The following is a 21,176-nucleotide window of genomic DNA, read 5'->3' as shown; positions in this document are numbered from 1 at the left end:
GGTCCCTCTCTCCTCTGATGTGGGTAAGGGATTCCAAATTCTTTCTTTTCTGTTTCCAGCTTCCATAGGACGTTTTTATTCTCTGGAGGACACCGTGATTTTAGGGCATCCTTTCTCTTACTTAGAGTCATGTTTCATCTGGCCCTTATATTTACATAGCCTTGTATGGTACTCTTAGGATCGAGTCCAGATGACCTGCCTTGTGTGCGAGCCAGTGTGGTATGGGAAGGAACGTAAACCACCTGTTTACTTAGTTACTGGTTGACCAGTGAGGGCAGAGGGGCTCTCCCTGGTGTAAATGAATGCGGGATTCTCTCTCTCTCTCTCTCTCTCTCTCTCTCTCTCTCTCTCTCTCTCTCTCTCTCTCTCTCTCTCTCTCTCAATCCTACCTATATAAGGCATTGTGGGCAGTGCGTGAATTATATGGCTTCATCAGGCACCAGTACCAGTCCTGATTATCTTCATTTTTCTCTTCCGTCATCATCATCCTCTTCCTCCACACACACACACACACACACACACACACACACACACACACACACACACACACACACACACACACAGAGCAAGTGGCTGGTCCAGATATATCAGTGCACATGAACTCACTGCACCGAACTGATTCACTCACCACTGCTGTAGCGAGCGGGAGGTGGAGACTGAACCATCACATTGTTCCATGTATTCCTTCCTCATCACACTACTGTTTATGATATGTTGTGTTGACTTATGATAATGATGATATGTATGTACATCCCCGGCAAGTAACTGTGGGATCAGGTAAGTTAGTACTTTGGTAAGTTAGTACTTTTATGTGTGGATGTGTTCTCTGTGTTATGATATTGTGGAAGATATAAGTTATATTTTTATAATTACTCTATGTTTTGATAACTTACATCCAGCATATTTCTTTGTATGTGCTATTGATGGTATTAGATGGTATACTTAACACATATTATCATGATAACACACCATATCTCACATGTAATATTTTCATTCTTACCCTACCATATATATATATATATATATATATATATATATAGATATATATATATATATATATATATATATATATATATATATATATATATATATATATATATGTTTCTTGGTGTACCTGTCTTATAACTTTTTCATAAAATAATCTTGAGAATGCCTGTGACGTAGATAATATAGTGTAGCATATGCTCGTGTAGCGCCTTGTTAACACATCTCCTGTGCTTGTTGTCGCCAACCTGGGCTGCTTGTAGTGCCTTCATACTTTTGTAAGATCAGGTTGCCTTATCTTACCAGGCCAGCCTTACTGTAGCCTTAGTATCTTACCGGTCCAGCCATACTATCTTACTAGGCCAGAGTATCTTCCACGAGGCCAGGCATCCTGTCTTAGGAATGCAGGTATCATGCTAGCACGATAGGTGATCACACTTCCCTGATTCCCCAGAGGTTTGTTCTTGTGATTGTTTTTTTGTGTCGTGAGGGAGCTGTATGGTTTCCTCGTGGTACACAAGACCTTGGTTACAGTGCTTGTTGGACACATTAGTTGTGACTACATTTATTTGTAGTGGATACAGCTGTTTGTTTGTGGCCGTACAACACACACGTATGGGTGAGGTTGTGTTGGTGTTGGATGTCTCATGATGACGGTGTGTGTGTGCCTGCCGCGCCGCGCTCCTCACCTCGTCAGTATGGGCAGCCATGTCCCCCAGCCATTTGGGAGGTGGGTCCTGGTGGTAGGTAGGTAGGTAGTGTTGCGGTTCCTCTTGGTAGGTAGTGGTGGGTCTTCTGGTGGTAGGTAGTGGTGGGTCTTCTGGTGGTAGGTAGTGGTGGGTCTTCTGGTGGTAGGTAGCGATTTGGCTCCTGGTATTAGGTAGTGTTAAGGTGGTGTTACTGACGGTTTGGTCGTACGTATTAGTAAGGGATGGTTGTGGAACCTGACAAACTGGTAGTTTCATCTTGCTTGCTCTCTGTAGATCTACACCTTATCCATGACTGATGAGCCTACCACGCATTTAATGACCACTTGTGCTGCGGCATGATTGGGTGCTGGTGCTACCTAACTGTGACTCAGGTGGGTGACTGGTACCGGTCGCTGAGTGGTGGTGGAGGGGCTGGTGGCAGACACCACAGCTGGTGACGATCCCCAGGCACGTCCATCCCCACCTCTTCACACTAATAGTATGGCCTACTGATCCTGCCACCCTGGTGATGATCGGCGCGGTCCATGTCATCCTTCACCACCGTAATCTCTCTCTCTCTCTCTCTCTCTCTCTCTCTCTCTCTCTCTCTCTCTCTCTCTCTCTCTCTCTCTCTCTCTCTCTCTCTCTCTCTCTCTCTGGAAGAAGTGTAAAGCTCTAGCTTACTTGTAATGCTCTGTCACGCGTAGAAACTCTGGTGATGGGGAAAACTAACTGAAAAACTTACCGCTTTCGCGACACCTGGTGGACCAGCGACTCGCACGTGCATGACGAGGCGTCACTAACTGCATGTTGTACGTGAAGACGACTCGCTGCTTCCCCCTGCTTGGCTAGCGAAGGTGCATGTTCCTGCCTCACATCCAACACCAGTAGCGTCTGCAGTGGTGATCCCAGCAGTCTGCTAGAGGCAGTATGGGCGCTCCTGACAACCTATACACCTCCTACCCTTCCCCACCTTGCTGCTGCTGCTACTTCTAATGCTCTGCCATCTTCCTGCATGACCACATCCCTGGGGCAGGACACGTCATGGCAGGACTAACCCAACAGGCAAGACCAGACACCAAGCGTCGCGTATGGCACCAGTAACAAACAGGCTTCACCAGGACATCGATCCGACGTGTTGCTCATGTATATTTTATCTGTTCCATAAGGCTTCGCCACGACGGGTCGGCCGCGGAAACCTTCCCACAACCCAGCGGGAGTGAGACGCAGCCGCTCATTCCAGGTGGGTTCCCCGCGCGTGGACGACGAGTACCCGGCGCCTCTCTGGAGAGAGGCCCTGTCGGGGCAGGTGGCACGCTATGTCAGGGAGCTCGAGCGGGGTATCCAGATGACCGTGGAGAACATGATGCCCAAGAAGCACCAGTTGCTTGCCGGAGACCACCCCAGGCCACCCTCTAGTCCCTCCAAAGAGTCTGGTAGGAGCCTCGGCCGCCGCCCAAGGGACAAGCAGCCGACCAGCTCCCCGAGTGACACGAGCGACACTGGCACTACGAAGCTAGAGTTGGATGACCGGTCCTCCGGCCGGCACTCGGACAACTCTTCCTCCCAGCGCCACTCTGACGCAGCCTCCGACATCGTCCTAGATGCCGAGAAGATCCAACCTGAGGGCGACGACTACAAGCTGGTCTTCATCAGCTCTGATTCATCCAAAGATTCTGAACTGAACTCCTCCATAGACTCGGATAACTCTGGGTCGCCTTCGAGACGTGTGTCGAGTGCTAGCGCCGTCAATGACTCTGATAACGCCGGCTTCATCGAGGAGAGTGACTGGGACTACTTCGAGTCCGAGTCTCAGGCTGGGAGGCGTCGCAAGATGAACGGCACCGCTCCCCGCGTGTCCGCTCCCGCCCGTGTCGACGCCGTCCGTCATGACGGATGGCGAGTACCTGAGTGGCGCAGCCTCCGAGGGTGAGGACAGTGAGGTAGAGTTGTCTCGGGTGCCGGACGCCTCGGTGCACGTGTCATTGGAGGTGCCGTCGCCTGTAGCCACGCCTGCCCCGCACCATGACGGCAGCGGTAGCACGGAGGGTCACACTGCTGTGAGTGGCCTTAACGACCCCAACGCGACCACCACACCCGCACCCGTCCAGCCTCTCCTGAAGCCTCTCACCGCCATGGACACCAAGGAGCTGCATGCAATGTTAAGGCAGACGGAGGCGGTGCAGGCGGAGGCCCAGGCACTGCAAGCGGCTCTGATGGGGGCCTTCACCCCCTCGGATCCCGCCCTGGGTGCCGTCTCCGCTGGAAGGTGGCTCAGGCGGGGCGACTCTACCCGCAGCTCGGCCGAGAGGTCGGTGGGTGAGGTGTCCTGTCAGGACCAGGTACGGCCTCTGGGCTCGCCGCACGACTCCCCAGCTCTGAGGGAGTACCGCAAGAGGGTCTTAACGGAGATCCAGAACTACTACGGCGTGAACCCCGGCACTAGCGTGAGGGGACACGGCCGACCTGATTGGTTCAGTTATCTCAGGCAACATCACCAGCGCCCCACCTCCCCTGCGTTATCATCTCGCGTATCACATCCTGGGAAAGATAAGCCCGCCAGGCAGGGGGTGGCCCGTGAGGCAGGCACTAGTGTCAAGGTGGCAGCCACGGTGGCCGCCGGTGCGCGCAGGTCTAGTCGGGATATGTGTATACAGACCGACCCCGACGCCTCTGTGTTGACCTCCAACTGTGACGAGGAGCAGTTCACCCCCGAGGCCCGGGACTCCTCTGCCCCGCCCAGGCTCCTGCGGGGTCCCCTCGATAGTCACACCTTGCAAGCCACCGCCGCCGCTAGGCTCACCGCCCTAGTACAGGGAATACCCCGAAGGACGCAGGGATGTACGGTGTCCCGCGGCAGTGGTGGAGGTGACGGCGGTGCTGGTGTTGGAGGTGGCGGCGACGGTGGTAGTGGTGGTGTTGGTGGGGGCCGGGAGCGAGAGGGGGGAGAGGAGCTCACCTCCCGCCTGCCTCACCCCCCCTCCTTCCACCTGCACCTCACGCTCAGTCGCGAGACCTCAGTCGCGCACCCGTCCGACTCGGAGACGGATGAAAGGCTCGTGGAGTACAGTTCGTGTGTTAGTAGTGAACTAGGGGGGGAGTCCGTGAGTGATTTCGAGTACCAGGAGGATCCTAGTCAGCGTGGGAGGAGGCTGGAGGCGGGCCTGAAGGAGGAGAGCCAGCGGGAAGATGGTAGGGCTGGCGTGGTAGGAACAGAGGGCAGCAAGGAGCATGGCGGCCGCGGAGGGGGGGAGGAGACTCCTAGGTCCCCCCGCATAGCAGCAGCCAACACCACGCACGCACCCACCAACCACAGCACACGGCCGCCGCCGCCGCCCCAGCCCGCGCCCAGGAGGACCATGAGTGCCTTACGCCCACAACAAGACGCCCTGCCTCAGGCTCAACACCTCCAAGAAACAGACAGTGATCTCGACGCCCCGGAGAGAGTTATCCAGGCGGTGGTGACGTCTCAACCCGCGTCTCCTCGCCTCCCTGGTGCTGCCGCGCCCCTTGTCCTCGTGGCTAGCGAGGACCAAGATTCGCCCTCCAGCAGTACTAGTGAAGCCGAGGATACCGACGAGGACGTGCACGCATCTGGTAGCTATAACGTCGCTGCTCCTGACGAGGTGGACGGCGAGGGCGAGGCCAAACATGTAGCAGAGTCCGAAACGATCTCAGACCTATTCCAGGCAGCACAACCGGATTCTGATTCCTCCTCCTCCTCGAGTGGAAGCGATACTGACGAGGACAAACACGTCAGCAAGGAGTACAGCCTTGCGAGATCGTCCTCGGGAGAATCTGATCTCAATAAGTCGGATGTGGACGCGCCCGTAGAGAACCCTGTCCCTATGACGGTGTCCTCTGAGGGCGTGGACATCGTTGAGGCTGTGAACCCTGCCATCAGGACGGATGTTGTGGACGACGCGGGCGTGGCCGGGGCACAGGAGGCGCACCACCAGCACTTGGTGGAAGCCATTAATCTACAAGTCTGTGATCTCACTTTGGACGATATTGTTATTCGGCTTGACGACCCTCAGACCGAGAATACATCGTGCCAAGACTTAGGAGAAGGCCGGCGGGAGGGAGGAGGGAACGAGTCGGAAAACAGTAGAAAAGAAACAAGGGAAGGACTGGACAGTTCAGGTCAGGATGTTGCAATCAGTGACGTACAGCACAGTAACGTAGGTGAAGGTGTTGGCGAGGCTAAGGGACGTAGTGATGACCCCTCCGGTGCGTCGACGGAGGAGGATGGTGCTGTGGTGGAAGAAGTTAAGTGTAGTGAGAAAGATGATGTGAAGGAGAAAGTGAGTATAGATAGTACTAGTGATGGAGTCAGTGAAAATAGTGGTATACAAGTGGAAATTGAAACAGGCGTAGGGGAAAATAGTGTAGATAGTAGTGTAGTGAAAGATGATGATGTGAGGGGTGCGAGTGGTGAAGACACTGCAGTCTTAGGCAGTGCTGTCAGTGTGGGTGATAGTGATGTTGTGAGTGCAAAGGTTACTGTAACCAGTGACCCCAGGGTACTGCCCCACGAGGGGGACGGGGGCACTGTCTCCCCAGGGACGCCAGCCGCTCAAATTGAAGGAAACTCCGAAATTGTGGTGACATCTGAGGCTGTAGCGACATCAGAGGTCTCGTCTGCATCAGAGACTGTAGCTGCTGTACAAGACGCACCTGCACTTGATATCGCAGCTGTACTTGAAGTTGAAACTACACCTGAAGCTGTAGGTGTACCAGAACCAGAAATAGCAGCTACGTCAGAAGTTGCAACTACAGGAGAGACTGCAAGTCTTCAGGAGGCCCCAGTGACGCAAGAAACTGTGTCTTCTTCAGAAGTGGTGACATGCACACCAGGGAAGGACAGTAGTGTTGGAGAGGAGGCCGCAGCAGCGGCAGTGGCCACACCCTGCCCAGAGACTGAGGTCACATGTGAGGTAACGGCATCAGCAGTAGCCTCACATGACCACCAGGAGCCAGAGGTCAACACCTGCCCTCAAGAGGAGCAGAAATCGCCGGAGGGGGACGTGGCTGTGCCGTCCGCCTTGGTGGAGGGGGAGGCAGTCCCGGGGGTAGATACACAACCACATGAGTCGCCCCCAGGAGAGCCAGCCACGACCAGCTGCAACACCTGCACAGATGGTGAGGGTGTTGTTACTGAGGTGGTCGGAGGTGCCCCAGGCCCAAGGCCTGGCCTGCCCGGGCATGTCAGCGAGAGTGAAGAACCATCCCCAAGAGAAAGTGAAGGGCCGCGGTGTGCCGCTGAAAGTAAGGCGGCGGCTGGAGGAGGGAGCCAGGGTGAGATCCCCAAGCCTTCTGGCACTACCGTCCACGCCGGAAGTGAGCAAGTGGAACACAGTAGTGCGGCTCCCAGCTGTGGCCACACGCCAGTCACACATAACGCGCCCGCGGGCCCGCACGTGTCAACCGCCGCTCTCCACTCTCACAGCCTCGTCACCAGTGTAGCAGCGGACACGGCGCCGCACGGTGACCTGCACACCCCGCCCCACGACCATATCCTCGAGTGTGATAGTACTAAAGTGAAGGAAGTGAACGGTGAGGGTGAGTCAAGTGAGTCTGGCCATTCGAGTGCTGGTGAGAGTGAGGTGGAGGGGGACGACCCCGGTAACGTGGTCAAGATCAGCGTGACGGAGGGACGCCACCGTCAGCACGAAGACGACGGCATCAGCATCCCCGTCAGCGGTCTGGGTGGCGAGGGTCTGGGTCAGGAAGTGACGAGGTTTGCAGTACGGCGGGTTCGGTCCCCAGAGATAGTGTCGCGTCGCACGCCGCCCGTGCCCTCCCGACGCACCAAACGCTCCTCTTCCTCTGACGGCGTCTCCTCCTCCTCCGACATCGAGCGATCCGACGCCGACGCCAGCGACTCAGCAGACACGGTGGTGGAGGGCGGCAAATTGCACGCTGAACTGCGCAGGTTTGCACTTCAGCAGCGTCGACACGACCACGACGACAAGGGACGCGACTCGGACGGCCCCTCGTCGGCTGATTCCGTTTTGCACGGTGGCGACAGCGAGTCTCAGTGCTCGGACAACAGCGAGGAGGGCAACCTGGTGTCTATTGTGTCTGTTGGTGATGAGGACGACCACAGTACGAGGCTGTCCTCACAGGGCAGGATCTACATCAGGTCAGACTCGACCGATTCCGACGTTCAGATCAAACCCACCTGCATTGTCGTGACCGGATCTTCAGGGGCGGAGTCCGGCGAGGACGCCGACGCTGACGCAGATGGCATCAACACCGAACGTAATATCAAGAATGAAGGGAACGACGTGACCATCTTAGAGGTGACGAGTGACGCGCGACGTGGTCACGTCATGTCTGTGCACGTCACAAGTCCAGACTCCTCGCGCAGTGCCTCGCCAGCAAGGAGGAGCAATGTCAGCGAACTGCAGTCCATGATTCTGACCACCCGCGAGCGGCAGCAGCAGTTCCGACGGTCCCCGACGGAGATGAAGGAGTCGTCTTCGAGCCTAGCGAACTACTTCACCCTTACGCTGGGCACAGACTCCCCTCACGCTCCTAGACGGCTCAACAAGACCCCAGAAATTCGGCGTCGTAAGATTGATCGTTCCGAGGCGTTGGAGTCCCCGGCCACCACGAGTCCCAGCAGTCCGGCCCAGACCCCTGACCATTCCGAGGGTGACCTGTTGGCCTACGAGGAACACCACGGCATCGACATCGAGGAGGAGTACAGCAACACTCACGAGTATGACTCGTGGGAAGATGGGGAAAGACCAGTGTCTTTCCCTGATGAGGTTGTGTTTGACGAAGACGTCTCCTTCGATGAAGTCAATCAAGAGTTCATTGATGGGGACTTTGAAGGTGATGACTCGTTTGTCGAGCAGGAAGTTGATGGACGTTTCGATTCTATGGACGGTGAATCGGTAAACAGCGAGTCGAACTATAGTGAGTCCTCGGGTGACGAGATCTGTGACCGGGAGGACGAACTTCGGGGTTACTGCAACCGGGCCATCGACTTCACTCTCCACACCATCATTGAGGAGAGCTGCGAGGAGAGTGATTACGAGAGGAAACCAAAAGAAGAGGACGGAGGTAAGGCCGATCCCTCAGAACTGGAGAAGTACTTTTACTTCGGTCTGGGTAATGGTCCCGCCGAGCCAAAGAGATATGCTAACGAAGAGAGCGAGTACAGCGACACTTTCTCCGAGACCTCGAGCTCCATCTTCAGTGAGGGAGTGGATATAGATCCCAAGTATGACGAGGACGTCGATCCTGCCGAGCTGGCGTCATCCAGGCTCGAGAAATACTTTCTTACGGGATTCCTGGGGTTTGAACGTCAGCCGTCCATCAGATCCATGGGTGAGGACTCGGAGCTTCACACCGACGAGAGCGGCTCCGTCGGTAGTGACTCGGAAGGGTCGCCTAGCCCAGAGCAGCCTCGGAAGAAGCTCTTGAGACGACCCCGTGGATTTCGTCCTGGAGTCGTCAATAGATCACTGGTGACGGGGGACAGATGGGACGGCGCCCCTAGTGACGGGTCTCATCACTCGGAGGGCGACGACGTGGACAGAACCCTGGTGAGTGGTGAGGACGAGGGCTCCACAGAGTCTGAAGAAACTGCCTTCGACAAGGGCGATGGACAGTTCGATACCATAAAACGAAGGAAAAAGAAAAAGACTTCTGGTGATTACTCAGACAAGAAGTCTGATAGTGATAAAAGTGAACTTAGAGCCTTAGAACAGCATGAGATTGAACACAGAGAAGAAATATGTGAATTAAAAAACTCTGAAGCGCTTAAATCATTGGTGCACGAAGGAGAAAAAGTTACAAAGCGTGTGACAATAGACTGTGATAGAGACAGCAAAGAGAGAAGTGAAGAGAAAATGGAAAAGGAAGGTGATCTCTCAGACCGGAAATACCAAAGTCGAGACAGTGGTTTCATTGGTAGTTCTGACGACTTGTTGAAAGATAAGCCCGAGGACACTTCCAAGGAACAAAAGGCTCGCCTGTCTTCTGAGTCAAGCGTGGAGGAGGGCGAGAGCTCCTCCAAGAGAGACGACCACTCTCAGGATGTCTCCAGCAAAAACGAGGAGAACAAGAGCGACAGTTTCGACAACGATAGCAACAACAACAAATCAGAGAACGAAGAACGAAGCAGCGGGGACGGCAAGGTGTCGAGGTCGAGCACGGGGTCCTCCGTCGACCTGCCACCTTTCTGCCCTGATAAGGCAAGGAACAAGATTTGTCGCAAAGATTCCTTCAACAACTGGAGCTCGGATGAGGAGACTAACCTGATGATGAACAAGATGCGGGCCTTCTTCAAGACCATGATCTCAAACTCTCGCGAGGCCTCCAAGGGACAGCGCGTGAAGCCTCCTCAGCTGGTGGCCTTTGAGCTAAACTGACGAACTTGATGAAGACGGTGCCGGGCATCAACGACGAACAGGTGAAGGAGATCGTCGAGTACCTCAGTTCAGAGGACACCTGGAGTGACTCCTACGACTCCTCTGATTACACCAGCAGCGACCTGGAAGGGGCGTACGCTCTCCTCGACCAGGCTGACCCGGAGAGGAGGAGTGACTTACAGGAACAGATCTCAGCCTCATGTCAGCAGATAATTCAGAAATTTGACCAGAGTCGCGAGCCGAGCGACACTGACAGTGCTCACTCCTTCTACGGCGGACGCGCATGTTCGGAGAGTTCCGAAGACGCGTCGCCCTCCAGCAAAGACACGGTGTTCATGTACCAGAGGCTCATGTCCTCCATCTCCCGCCTTAAGCCGGAGAGTGACAGGGGAAGCATCGGGTCTGGGTCGCAGGGGGCCTCGCCGCCCCTCTTGGCCAAGGTCATGCACCACATCGGTAACCGCCTGGTGGCCCTCATGCACGAGGTGTCTGGCGGTAGTGAGAACGGCGACGATGACTCTCTGAGTGGCGGCCATCCCGTCACCTCCAGCCCCAAGGTGCCACTCTTCATCCCCAGAAAACACATATCTGTCGACTCCATCTCTGTCGACTCATCTGTTGAGAAAAGTTCCCTTACCAGTACCAGTTTTGAATCAGAGGACAGCCCCACCGATACTGAGCAGTCCCCAGAATCAGAACATGGCACTCCTAAGGCCCGCAAGCGGCAGGGGCCGCTCTCCGTCATCAGTGAGCGCTCCTCGGCGGAAGATTTCACTTCTTTAGAGAGTCAGCGGACAGTGTTCGCGTCGCACGACTCACCGCGGCACCAGGCCCGCCCAGATGCCGCGCGCCCTCACCAGAACACGGCATCTGAGCGTAGCCTAGAGGAACGAGGAGTCACCAACATCCAGTACTTCGTGACGGAGGGCAGCAACAATGAAGTGGAGGTTTGGCAGAGCGTCACCATCGACGAAGATAAGTTCGATGCTCGGGAGCATCACGGTGTGCCACGTGCCCGTCGCAGCGCTCGGCGTCAGGAGGCCAGGAAGGCCAAGAGTCACATGAGCTTGGAGAAGATACACCAGGAAGAGGTTAAAACCACGGGCGAGAGGTCGGAGTCCCTCGGGGACCTACTGGACCGCGTCCGATCCTCGGAGTTTTCCAGTAGCTACGAGCAGCTGGACTCTGACTCTACACTCAAGGCGGCCGACTCGCTAGACCGACACATTGGGAGCAGCTCCTCAAACTTCCGCCTCAACGCTTCCAGTCGCGGGTCCCTCACCACGAGCAGCCGGGGTAGCCTGGCAGCATCTAGTCGCGGCTCTTTAAACGCCGGTTCTCGGGGCTCCCTCCAGGGATCGTCTGGTCCCGAGGAAGAGGATGAGAAGAAGCCCAAAAAACTGAATTTCTTCCGGTATGCGCGGAGGTCGTCCATGCCGGACACGAGCAAGGACCGCATGTCGCCCGAAGTCCGCTCCACAACTCTACCTCGATCAAATCCCACCCAGGTGGCCTCCACGGCCTCTCTCCCAAGATCTCAGTTCGCTCTCTTGAGCAAGACATCTCCGTCCGTCACCACCTCCACGCACACGCCCTTCTCCTCCCCTCCCTCTACCCTGGATAGAGGGACGGGGTCGTCCACAACGGGACCTCGGTCTGCCCGCTACCACGCCCCGGGGTATCGCCCCCCACCGTCCACCACCACGCCCAAACGTACCGTCTCTAGCCCCGGCCTCGTCTCCTCCATCAGGAAGGACTCTGCAAGCGTCTGGCCGCCTCAAGGTAAGACACAATCCTATAACGATCTCTGCCGCCCACCGTCTATAGGTCTTGGTGTCGGCGTTGATGTCTATTTTTTTTTTTTTTTTTTAACCTTTTCTGCTGTCGCTCACGTCTCCAACAGGAGCGTGCTGGCATACTTTCTGGTCCTTGTGGCCCTACAGTTCTCAACCTTGTCAGAGTTTTTAGGCATTTCTGCCTTGCATGGTTGAGAGGTGGAGTTGCAGATATCCTGTGTTTGATGGCACCTTAGGTCACCGTCATATGTTAAAGTTACCGTAGCATAAGTGTACATGTAGGTGGAGCCTCATACCTCCGTACCCTGGAGGTGTGTGGCTGTCTGGTGTACCACTGCCTTGACCCGTCCAGTACCAAGTTGTCTGGTCGAACTGCTGTTGAGTCTCACTCTTACAGGTACTCGCCGGATACAATCTCCTGGGTCTGCAGGGTACAGTACAGTAATTGTGACATTCCTGACGAACTGTGTTTTGAAAGAATGAGTTTTTTTTATGATAAATTAAAGGATGTGTTGACTTCTGGAAGAACATAATTGATAAGGATGTTATGTTGATGGTCTGTGTGGAGACTGTCACCATGGGGCGTGGATGGATAGTGGGAGTGGAGGGGTAGGTAGCACAGGCCGGCCAATACCCACACTCACCGCTACGTTCACTCATTTATACTCGTCACCACCAACTAGATTCATCACAAAGCTTCATCTGTGTATACTCATAGTGAGTCAGTGCAGGCGGTCACCTAACAAGATTGGTAGACTAAGAGCATTATTTATTGGGGATGGTGAGGAGACTATGCAACCGTGGGGGGCGAGGAGGAGGCGGCACGGGAGGCCTGGGACTTGGAGGGGAAGGAACAGGAAAGGAAAGTGAAGTGGAGGAAGAGCAGTTAGCGTCAGCTTCCAGGGAAGCCGTACAAGCGCCTGATCCACCTTTCTGGAATACCTGTGCTTGATGTATACGTTTAAGCCGAAGCCGCGTCAGGCAGTAAGCTGATTTGCCACGTATCTTGACGAATGAATTGAGTGGGATTTGGATCTTCTCAGATAACAGGGAATATTACATTATGACGCTGTAGTAGGCGGTGCAAGAGGGTTGAGCTTAACCTGGTACTGGCTCTCAGTAGGTCAGGCCCCCTCGCGTGCTGCACTCATTGCGTTACTCTACTTCAGGCTCTACCCAGATGGACGTTAGATTGTTGCTGTATCGCATCCAGGATGAAATTATTACACACAGTCGACTTTAAATGCGTCATTCATACTTTTGTCTAATAGCAATGGGGTCGTGATTGGGACATCCAAGGAATGGTGGGAATATAAATAGGGACGTGATGGGAGTGTGGACGGGACATTAGAAGGACATGATAGGGATCTTGTAGGGACTTGATAGGGACCAGATGAGGGTAGGGTGGAAGCATGGCATGGATCAGGTCAAGACCTGGTGGGATAAGTATGATTCAGCTGAGGGCATGCTAGGTTAGGTTAGGTTAGGAATATGGTAGAAACCCGGTGAGAACATGGTGAATGCTCTGATTGGGACGGTGTGGACATGACTGAGAACTGGTGGTGACACGACTGGACGTAGATCTATTGTAGTACGAACAAAGACCTGGTGGCAACATCGTAGAGACACAGTAGATATTCACCGTGGACGTAGAAACATAGGATGGACCTGACATTTTGCAACATGGTAGGAGGAGCATTCCTGTCGTGTGTGGTATGTGGCGGCTTGCTCCGTGGCTTGACAAGGCCCTCAACCCAGTAGCCCACTCCCACCTCTACAGAACTGGTTTAGCGACGCTCCTGGCTGGGGTTTACCATGTTTCACTGAGGCTTCCTCCTGCAGGAGGTAAACCATCAACACGACCCGTCATAGGCATGGTGACGCTGGGATATCGTGGCAGAGCCTCAGTACTGGTTGGTCCCAGACACGTTCCTGGTGACGTAAGGGATCATGTTAGATAAACTGAGCGTTGGTTTCTTGTATGGAGTGGATGGTATGATTGCTCGGTACGTTCTCATGTCTTATAAGGTATATGGTAAGGTATATGGATACGGTTAGGTGTGGTACAGGATAAGGAGAAGTATCAGGGACACCAACCGCAGCATCAAGCAGCACCACTACCACCACAACGACAGCCACGCCACCAGCAGGAGCCGGGAATCTTTACTTCATATTACTAACGGTACCAGCTCACCCCTCTGGGGAAGCCCTGGCACGAGCCCTGACCGCACTACCTGCCTCCTCACCTCGTGTTTGTACTGTACAACGGACGTGCCGTGGAGCTTGTGTCGTGACCGCACCGTACAGTGAACATGTGCGGAGGCAGTGTGCCGCCTCCCGAGCCTGCAGTACGATGGTGGTCGTACTCACGTAACCGTCATGGACCGTGATGTCAACATTCCACAAGGTTCCCAAGTCTGTTCTGCCGCCACTGCTACTTCCTCCTCCCTCGTGTCGCTCCCACCCTCTGATCCCCACTTGTCGCAAAGTATGTTAGCAAGTTCCATAGTCGTCGTCTGTATAGATCTGCTCGTCATCTGTTGCGTATTCTGTGTTCAGAGATCATCATCGCGTGGGTGTTCGTATTGTTTATTCCTGCAGTGTTTCAGCCAGCCATCATTCTGCATTCTTTGCCCTCCATGATCTTGCTGCGTTCAGGTTTCCTCTGCGTGTGTTTACGGTGCTTATATTGTGAGGGATGTGTTCCGTCGTGGCTGGTTTGTTGCAGATTTATAATATTCTAGGCTCGTGCTTGACTGCTATCTGATCCTTTGACACTGCTAACTCGTCAGTCGCCTGTCAGTGTTGGGTAGGTGTCATCTGCCTCGCTTTCGCATGTTAGACATTCACTTTGGGTATGTGGTGAGAATCCTCAGAGGACACAGCCGGGGTCCAGTCTACTGCTTGGGACTGATACACCACCGTCTGTGACCCAGCTGGGCCGCTCCTCTCATGACATCAGCGTATGGGTGTGGGAACAGATGGCCGCTGGCCCGGCCCGGCCCGGCCCAGGTGCACAGCCTCCCTACCATGATACACACAGGTCATCAGTCCGTCTGTCGACATGAGTCTCACGTTGCGTAGACACTGTCAGGATTGTTGTATTATGTGTCGCTTGTGGTGTGGGGTCGCTCAGGTCTGCAGGCATGAGCCTCTTCCACCTTGGTAAAGTCCAACCAAATTATCTCAGAAGTTATTGTTTGCAGAATACGTACGTGGTTTACCTACGTCATGTGTTAGTAGTCATATATCGTCTCTTTTGTGTGTTATTCCGTTCATTCTTGTATGTGTGTGTGTGTGTGTGTGTGTGTGTGTGTGTGTGTGTGTGTGTGTGTGTAGTTGTACACTGCCAGGGAAGTGGACGTTCTGGCCAAGCTCACAATTTCATTGATCTTCGCCGTGGACCGTTGTCCATCAGCCACCAGACTGACCGTTAGGAACGCGGCTGCCGCCAGGTGTGGCCGGCTGCCTGGCTAAACCGAACCCTTTCTTAGCCGGACACCCCGCCTACCGGAACACATGGCTCAGCTGTATAGATCGTCTCACTAGGAGTCTCCTCTGTGGCTCTTCTGGTGGCCAGGACAATGTTGGCAGGAGTCGTGTGAGGACTTCATGAAGGCAGGACTTAGTTCACGAGGTGTGAGATGACGTAATGAATGGGATATGCTTGTCTGAAGTGGTACAACAGTGTATCATCGATCGATTCTTGCCCATCCCCAACCCACCCATTCCCCCCTCCACCGCCTCGTACTATCAGTGTCCTGTTTTTCCACTCCCCTCCTCCCCGACACACACACACACACACACACACACGGTTAAAATGTGTGTGTTTAGGAGCGTCAGAAGGCGTTTGTTGCTGTCTCACGGGAGACTGGTAAAGAATCTTAATCTCCAAGTAAGAGGAAGAGGAAGACTCCCTCCTGGGATAGACTGCCATGGTGGAAGGGAACAACTGATACGTCGGTGGAGCCTCGCACGAGGGGCGGGGACACGAGTGGCGTCCCCAGGGACCAGTCTTGGGACCACTGCTCTTCGTGGGCTCTGGCGAGGACTGGACTCATACCTGAACATGTATGTGGATGATGCCAAGGTCATGAGAAATGTTAGGAATAATGAGGATTGCATCAGCTCACTGGCTGATCTGGACGAACTCCAGAGTGACTCTGGTAAATGGTCGATGCAATACTGCCTGGTAGAGTATGGTAGAGGGACACAGTGAAAGGTTGATTACAATTAGTGTGAGGCAGGAAGCAGACTGCAGGAGTCTGTCTGTGTGGGAGAGACTTTTATGGTGTCGATATAGTGCCATGCCTGTGGCTAGAACTCCACATCAGGAGAATTGTGAGGAATCACGAGTAATAATCGTACGTGAGTAATTGCCTACGTATATGTAGAGTACAGGGAGAGCTGTAGTACACTGAAGGTGGCGCCATCAGTGGGCGTGTGTGGGCAAGACTACGTCTCCCGCATTACCCGTGATGATCCAGCAGACATCTGGCCCAGCGAGGCTTACCTTGACCTAGGTAGGGGAAGGGTGGGGGCATACCTTGACCTAGGTCAGGCTAGGGGGTGGGGATCTGGTACTTATGACGACATGCATCGATTTACCTGCCTGCTGGGATTCGCTGCCAAATCCTTGTCTTGGTACAACATATATGTTCTATGTAGGTCCCTCAGCCTGAGATGTGGACGAGTTTATATGAATATGATATTTGTTGCTGACAAAGTGAAGTTTGTTGTATTTAGAACCGGTGTCATGATTTACTGAGTTTGAAATATCACAAATGTCAGAGGTTGATTGTATATGGCAGAGGTTGCAGACAAGGCGCAGTCTTGCATCACATATATAATGACAGCTTACAGAGGTTTCCACATATCTACTCGAAATGTTTCTTATTCAAATGATTTTTTATCTTAGATTGCATTTGGTGTTCATATCAATGAAAGTTTCTTTTTTTTTTTTCTCGAACTACAAATGACAGAAAAACTATAGTAGGCGAGGTGGCCGGAGTAGTGTGGCATGGGTGATCTATGCTGGGTTGACTACAGTTGGTGTGAGCGTCATCATGATCATATCAAGAGATATTATTCCCAGTGTCGACATCTTCATTCATAGTGAGGCCGAGGCGGCAGGCAGGTCGTGTGACGCTCCGGGAGGCTGGCTGGATGGCTCGACTGGTCGCCCCTGGGGGGTCTGCATGCTCACTGCTGACACACAACTAGTCACCACAGCGTGAGCCTCCTGCTGCCTCCCCCCTCCACACACACACACACACACACACACACACACACGTCCACCTCGTCTGTACTGTAATCAGAGATACATGATCATGGGAGATTATTAGTTAGAGTAAATGAAGTACACACGAGAGAGAGAGAGAGAGAGAGAGAGAGAGAGAGAGAGAGAGAGAGAGAGAGAGAGAGAGAGAGAGAGAGAGAGAGAGAGGTTTTCAACAGGGTAGGAGGTTTGTGGCAACTGTGTCGGGTCTACCCCTGCTGGTTAGGTTGGGGGGGTGGGGGTGATGGGGCTAGAAGACCTGCAGGTGGATTACCGCTTCCATCATCACACTTTTCCCTCCTGAGACGAGGATTTTAGCTGGTGGTAGACACAGGTTGTAGTGTGTATGGTTGTCCTGGTGTGGTACTGGTCACTGCGGAGGGGCGGGGCCGAGCGGTACTTGCCTGTGGTATTTGGCGAGCTGAGGGCAGGCCGGCCCCCGCCGCCGCTCCCGGTTACTTACTCATTCATCCGTCTTGTGCAACCCACTTACCTCGGCCATACCGACCTGTTGTTACACAAATGTCGCATGACCACAGTACTGGTGGTGCTCGTGCACGATCCATGATGTAGATTCGACCACAGTGTGAGGGTCGAGGGTAATCTAGATCAGTTAACAGATTTTCGGTAAATTCTAATTCAAGTTAACCAGGGTCTTAGATGATTCATAATCTTGGTTAACTAGGTTGTAGGTAAGTGCTTATTGATGTTAACCTTTGGATAACTAGTATTGTGGTTAATCATGCCAAGGATAACTACAACTGCTCTAGTTGGGTTATTGGTAACCTAGTGCATAACCTCCTCCGGGATAACTGAATGTTGAACAGCTTGGTTAACCGAGGCCTAGATAATGAAGACAATGTAGCCAAGGCAGCAGCGACAGTATTTGGAATACAAGGGTGGAAAACAACCATGTTTGCCAAGGGTTGAAGGTCTGGCAACAATGGGGTGTTGAAATGGTTGCTGGACCCGTTTATGATTAATTTCAGTTTCACTTTGTAATAGATTTAGAGAAGAATGCGTGGCATGTAGTACAAATCTGGGTTGATCTAATGACTTCGGGATGAATTACCATTGCAGGATGTGTGATGTGAGAATTGTGTATTTAGTGTTTTTATAAGCAGAGTGAAGCGAGGCTATGTCGTGTTTGTGCTCAGGTCCACAATACAGTCCCGGGCTTGACTCAGCGCTTTTACAATAAAGACCAAGCGGAACAGTTCTGTTGCCTGTACAGTAGTGTATTGTATTTACATGGGAGCACTGTACATGTAGTTGGTATGTAGCAATTGTGATGCCGTGTTCAGTACTAGTTATTGTGTGCGGTTCGTCCACGCGAATGTTGTGACTCTACCTAGACTCTATGGGAACTCAGTAGCCACGATTCCGTGTATTGAAGGAGAAAGAACCACTAAAACAGAACTTCATCACTTCAGAAGAAATGTTCGTTGAGGGAGGAAATTGGCACACGAGTCACGTGACTGTTGAACGTCTGGGAAAGTGGCGCCAACCGGAACCTTGGTGGAGGTGCCAGGTGTCGCCACAAAAGTTGCCAGCCTGAAAGCTTTTATCTCTATACGTTTTCAAGCAATTGAATATTTATGTTACCCCATTAAGTTCATTATGAATTAGATTAGTAACTACTGCATTTTGTGATGCTTGGGTGAGAGGATACAAGTGAGGAATGAGATGCATTTCTGGTTTTCTTTGTTTTATTCATCTTGCGTATTTGAAACTCGGAGGAAGTGCATTGTTCATTTCCTCTGAACGAACATTTGAACATCAGAACAAACCATGACGATATTATCATGTCCATCGTAATCCTTTCATCTCTCATTCGTGTCACAATATCAGGATTATTAGGTTTTGATATGTCAGGTGTTACAATACTGGTCATGTAACGTTAACTGTATCATTATAACATTAACTGCATCACTGTAACAGTAAGGTCCGACATCACATCATCATTGCCTACATCTTATATGAATCAGGTCGACGCCACATTTTCTTTCCTTTGGTCAGCAAACCATCTTTATAAACATCATCATCCCTAATTATTATCCCTTTAGCCATCGCGTCATAATTGCTTATGGCAATTAATGACGAAAGAGAGAGGACATTGAGTGAAACTGCAGCATTTTTACTGTAATTTCACTGTGCTGTGTATTATGAACTCTAGCACGGAGGCAGAGACGATGGCCATATACGGCAGTGGGCCAGAAACATACCATATAGTCTATTTCTTATACCAGTACAGTAAGACAGCAGAGCAGGGGTAATTTCCATGGTGCAGGAAGCCCGGGAGAAAGTTGATAAGAGCCGTGGGGGACCGGAGGGAACCAGAGCCGTCACCACACTTCCCAGACTGGCGGCCTCTCTCTACCCCCTCCTCATTGTTGTAGAAAACGGGAGGCGGCGGCAGCTCGTTAAATGCCGGTTAGATGAGATTATAGAAGACGTGGCTAATTACTCATTGCTTTCTAACGATTGTGGTGGCGTGGAGGATGAGAGTCAGTAGCGGTGGTGGTGGTGGTACTGTAGTGCCGCCATGTTGTGGTGGGAAAGTTGAGGGCGTTTGAAATGTTTGTGTCGTGGTAAACAATAGTGGAGCTCATCTGTTACATAAGGCCAGGCAGGTTATCTGGTCTTATCGCACATGACGGAAGGTGTTAAGATATTCTATTGATTATTCTATTGTGTGCTATACTCCTTATTTGTGTTTACCTGTGTCTTAGTAAATAATGAAACGTCTGTGGCGTGTAATACGTAATAGAAAATACTATATATATAACATAAAGGAGTTGGTCGTGTTAGTGTTCATGACCCCCAGGCCAGACGCCCCAGATTTTTACGGTTTTCAAGACCCGGAAATCACTTGACACGGACACAATGTAAGCCCATCTGTGTGGAACATTATTCCACGTAGTTGTAGAAATGTTGTTTTAGCCCGTGAGTAAGTCATGTTGTTGAAGGATTTTTGCATATCCTCTGAAGCTGTTATATAAATATTACGTAGATTATTGAATTATTCAAAGAATTTACTCCCATGTTAATTACTAAATGTATTGATTAGTTTACCCGGAAGAATGTTATATATATATATATATATATATATATATATATATATATATATATATATATATATATATATATATATATAAGAGAGAGGGGGGGGGGGTTACACCGCCAGGATCACTGGCAGTAACAGTGTCGTCAAAGAACTCCTCCTCCACAGGTGTCCACTCTACTTGGTGCTGGCAGTAGCACACGCTGGTAACGCTGCAAGAGCCTTTAGGAAAAGATCTTGAGAAACAACGAAGAGTTACTAGCAATATATATATATATATATATATATATATATATATATATATATATATATAGCATGTGATATCCTTTGAAACCGATGTATACCATCTCACCACTGTATGCCCTGGGATATATATATATATATATATATATATATATATATATATATATATATATATATATATATAAAACCACGAGGATAATGAAAGACGATAAGTTCCCAAGTGCACTTGCGTGCAATGATCACATCGTCAGAGGGATACAAGAATGAGATAAAAGACGCAGGACAGCCAGTTCATATGCATGGAGGAGACGTAGCTAAGACGCCACTGGTGAACATATTCGCCATTTCCCTCATTAGCGAGATAGCGTTAAGAACTGAGTACTGAGCCTTAGAGGGGGAAAATCCTCACTTGGTCCCGTTCTCTGTTCCTTCTTTCGGAAAAGTAAAAACTGGAGGAGAGGATTTCCAGTCCCCTGCTCCTTCCCCTATTGGTCTCATACTACGACACACAAGGAATACGTGGAGAGTGTTCTTTCTCCCCTATCCCCAGGGATTATATATATATATATATATATATATATATATATATATATATATATATATATATATATATATATATATATATTGATAGATAGCTGGTTTTTTAGTGTACATATTTACGTAGTGTTGAGGTGTGTGTGTCTGTGCGTGTGTACATTAACATGATGGTGGGTGTGGAGGTGTGTGTGCTGGTGT

At 51.7% G+C, this 21,176-nt stretch overlaps 1 protein-coding gene across 5 annotated transcripts in view; it reads left to right on the top strand.

Moving 5' to 3' along the window:
- The window catches only part of LOC139756926 (synaptotagmin-like protein 5), a 252,541-nt gene that overhangs the window by 121,842 nt on the left and 109,523 nt on the right, over positions 1-21,176 (top strand). The window contains exon 1 of one of the 5 annotated variants that reach the window (XM_071676856.1): positions 9,296-11,842. The exons of the other annotated variants lie outside the window; for them this stretch is intronic. Coding sequence (XP_071532957.1) covers positions 10,069-11,842 — 1,774 coding nt within the window. The 5' untranslated portion in view covers positions 9,296-10,068. Of the gene's footprint in view, positions 1-9,295; positions 11,843-21,176 lie in introns of those variants that run through there. 5 annotated transcript variants of the gene reach the window in all.

This window comes from Panulirus ornatus, chromosome 23 (assembly GCF_036320965.1).
Source record: "Panulirus ornatus isolate Po-2019 chromosome 23, ASM3632096v1, whole genome shotgun sequence".
In the NCBI taxonomy this organism is placed as follows: Eukaryota; Metazoa; Arthropoda; class Malacostraca; order Decapoda; family Palinuridae; genus Panulirus; species Panulirus ornatus.
Note: the sequence above shows the minus strand (reverse complement) of the source record. Positions and strands in the feature narration are given on the sequence as shown.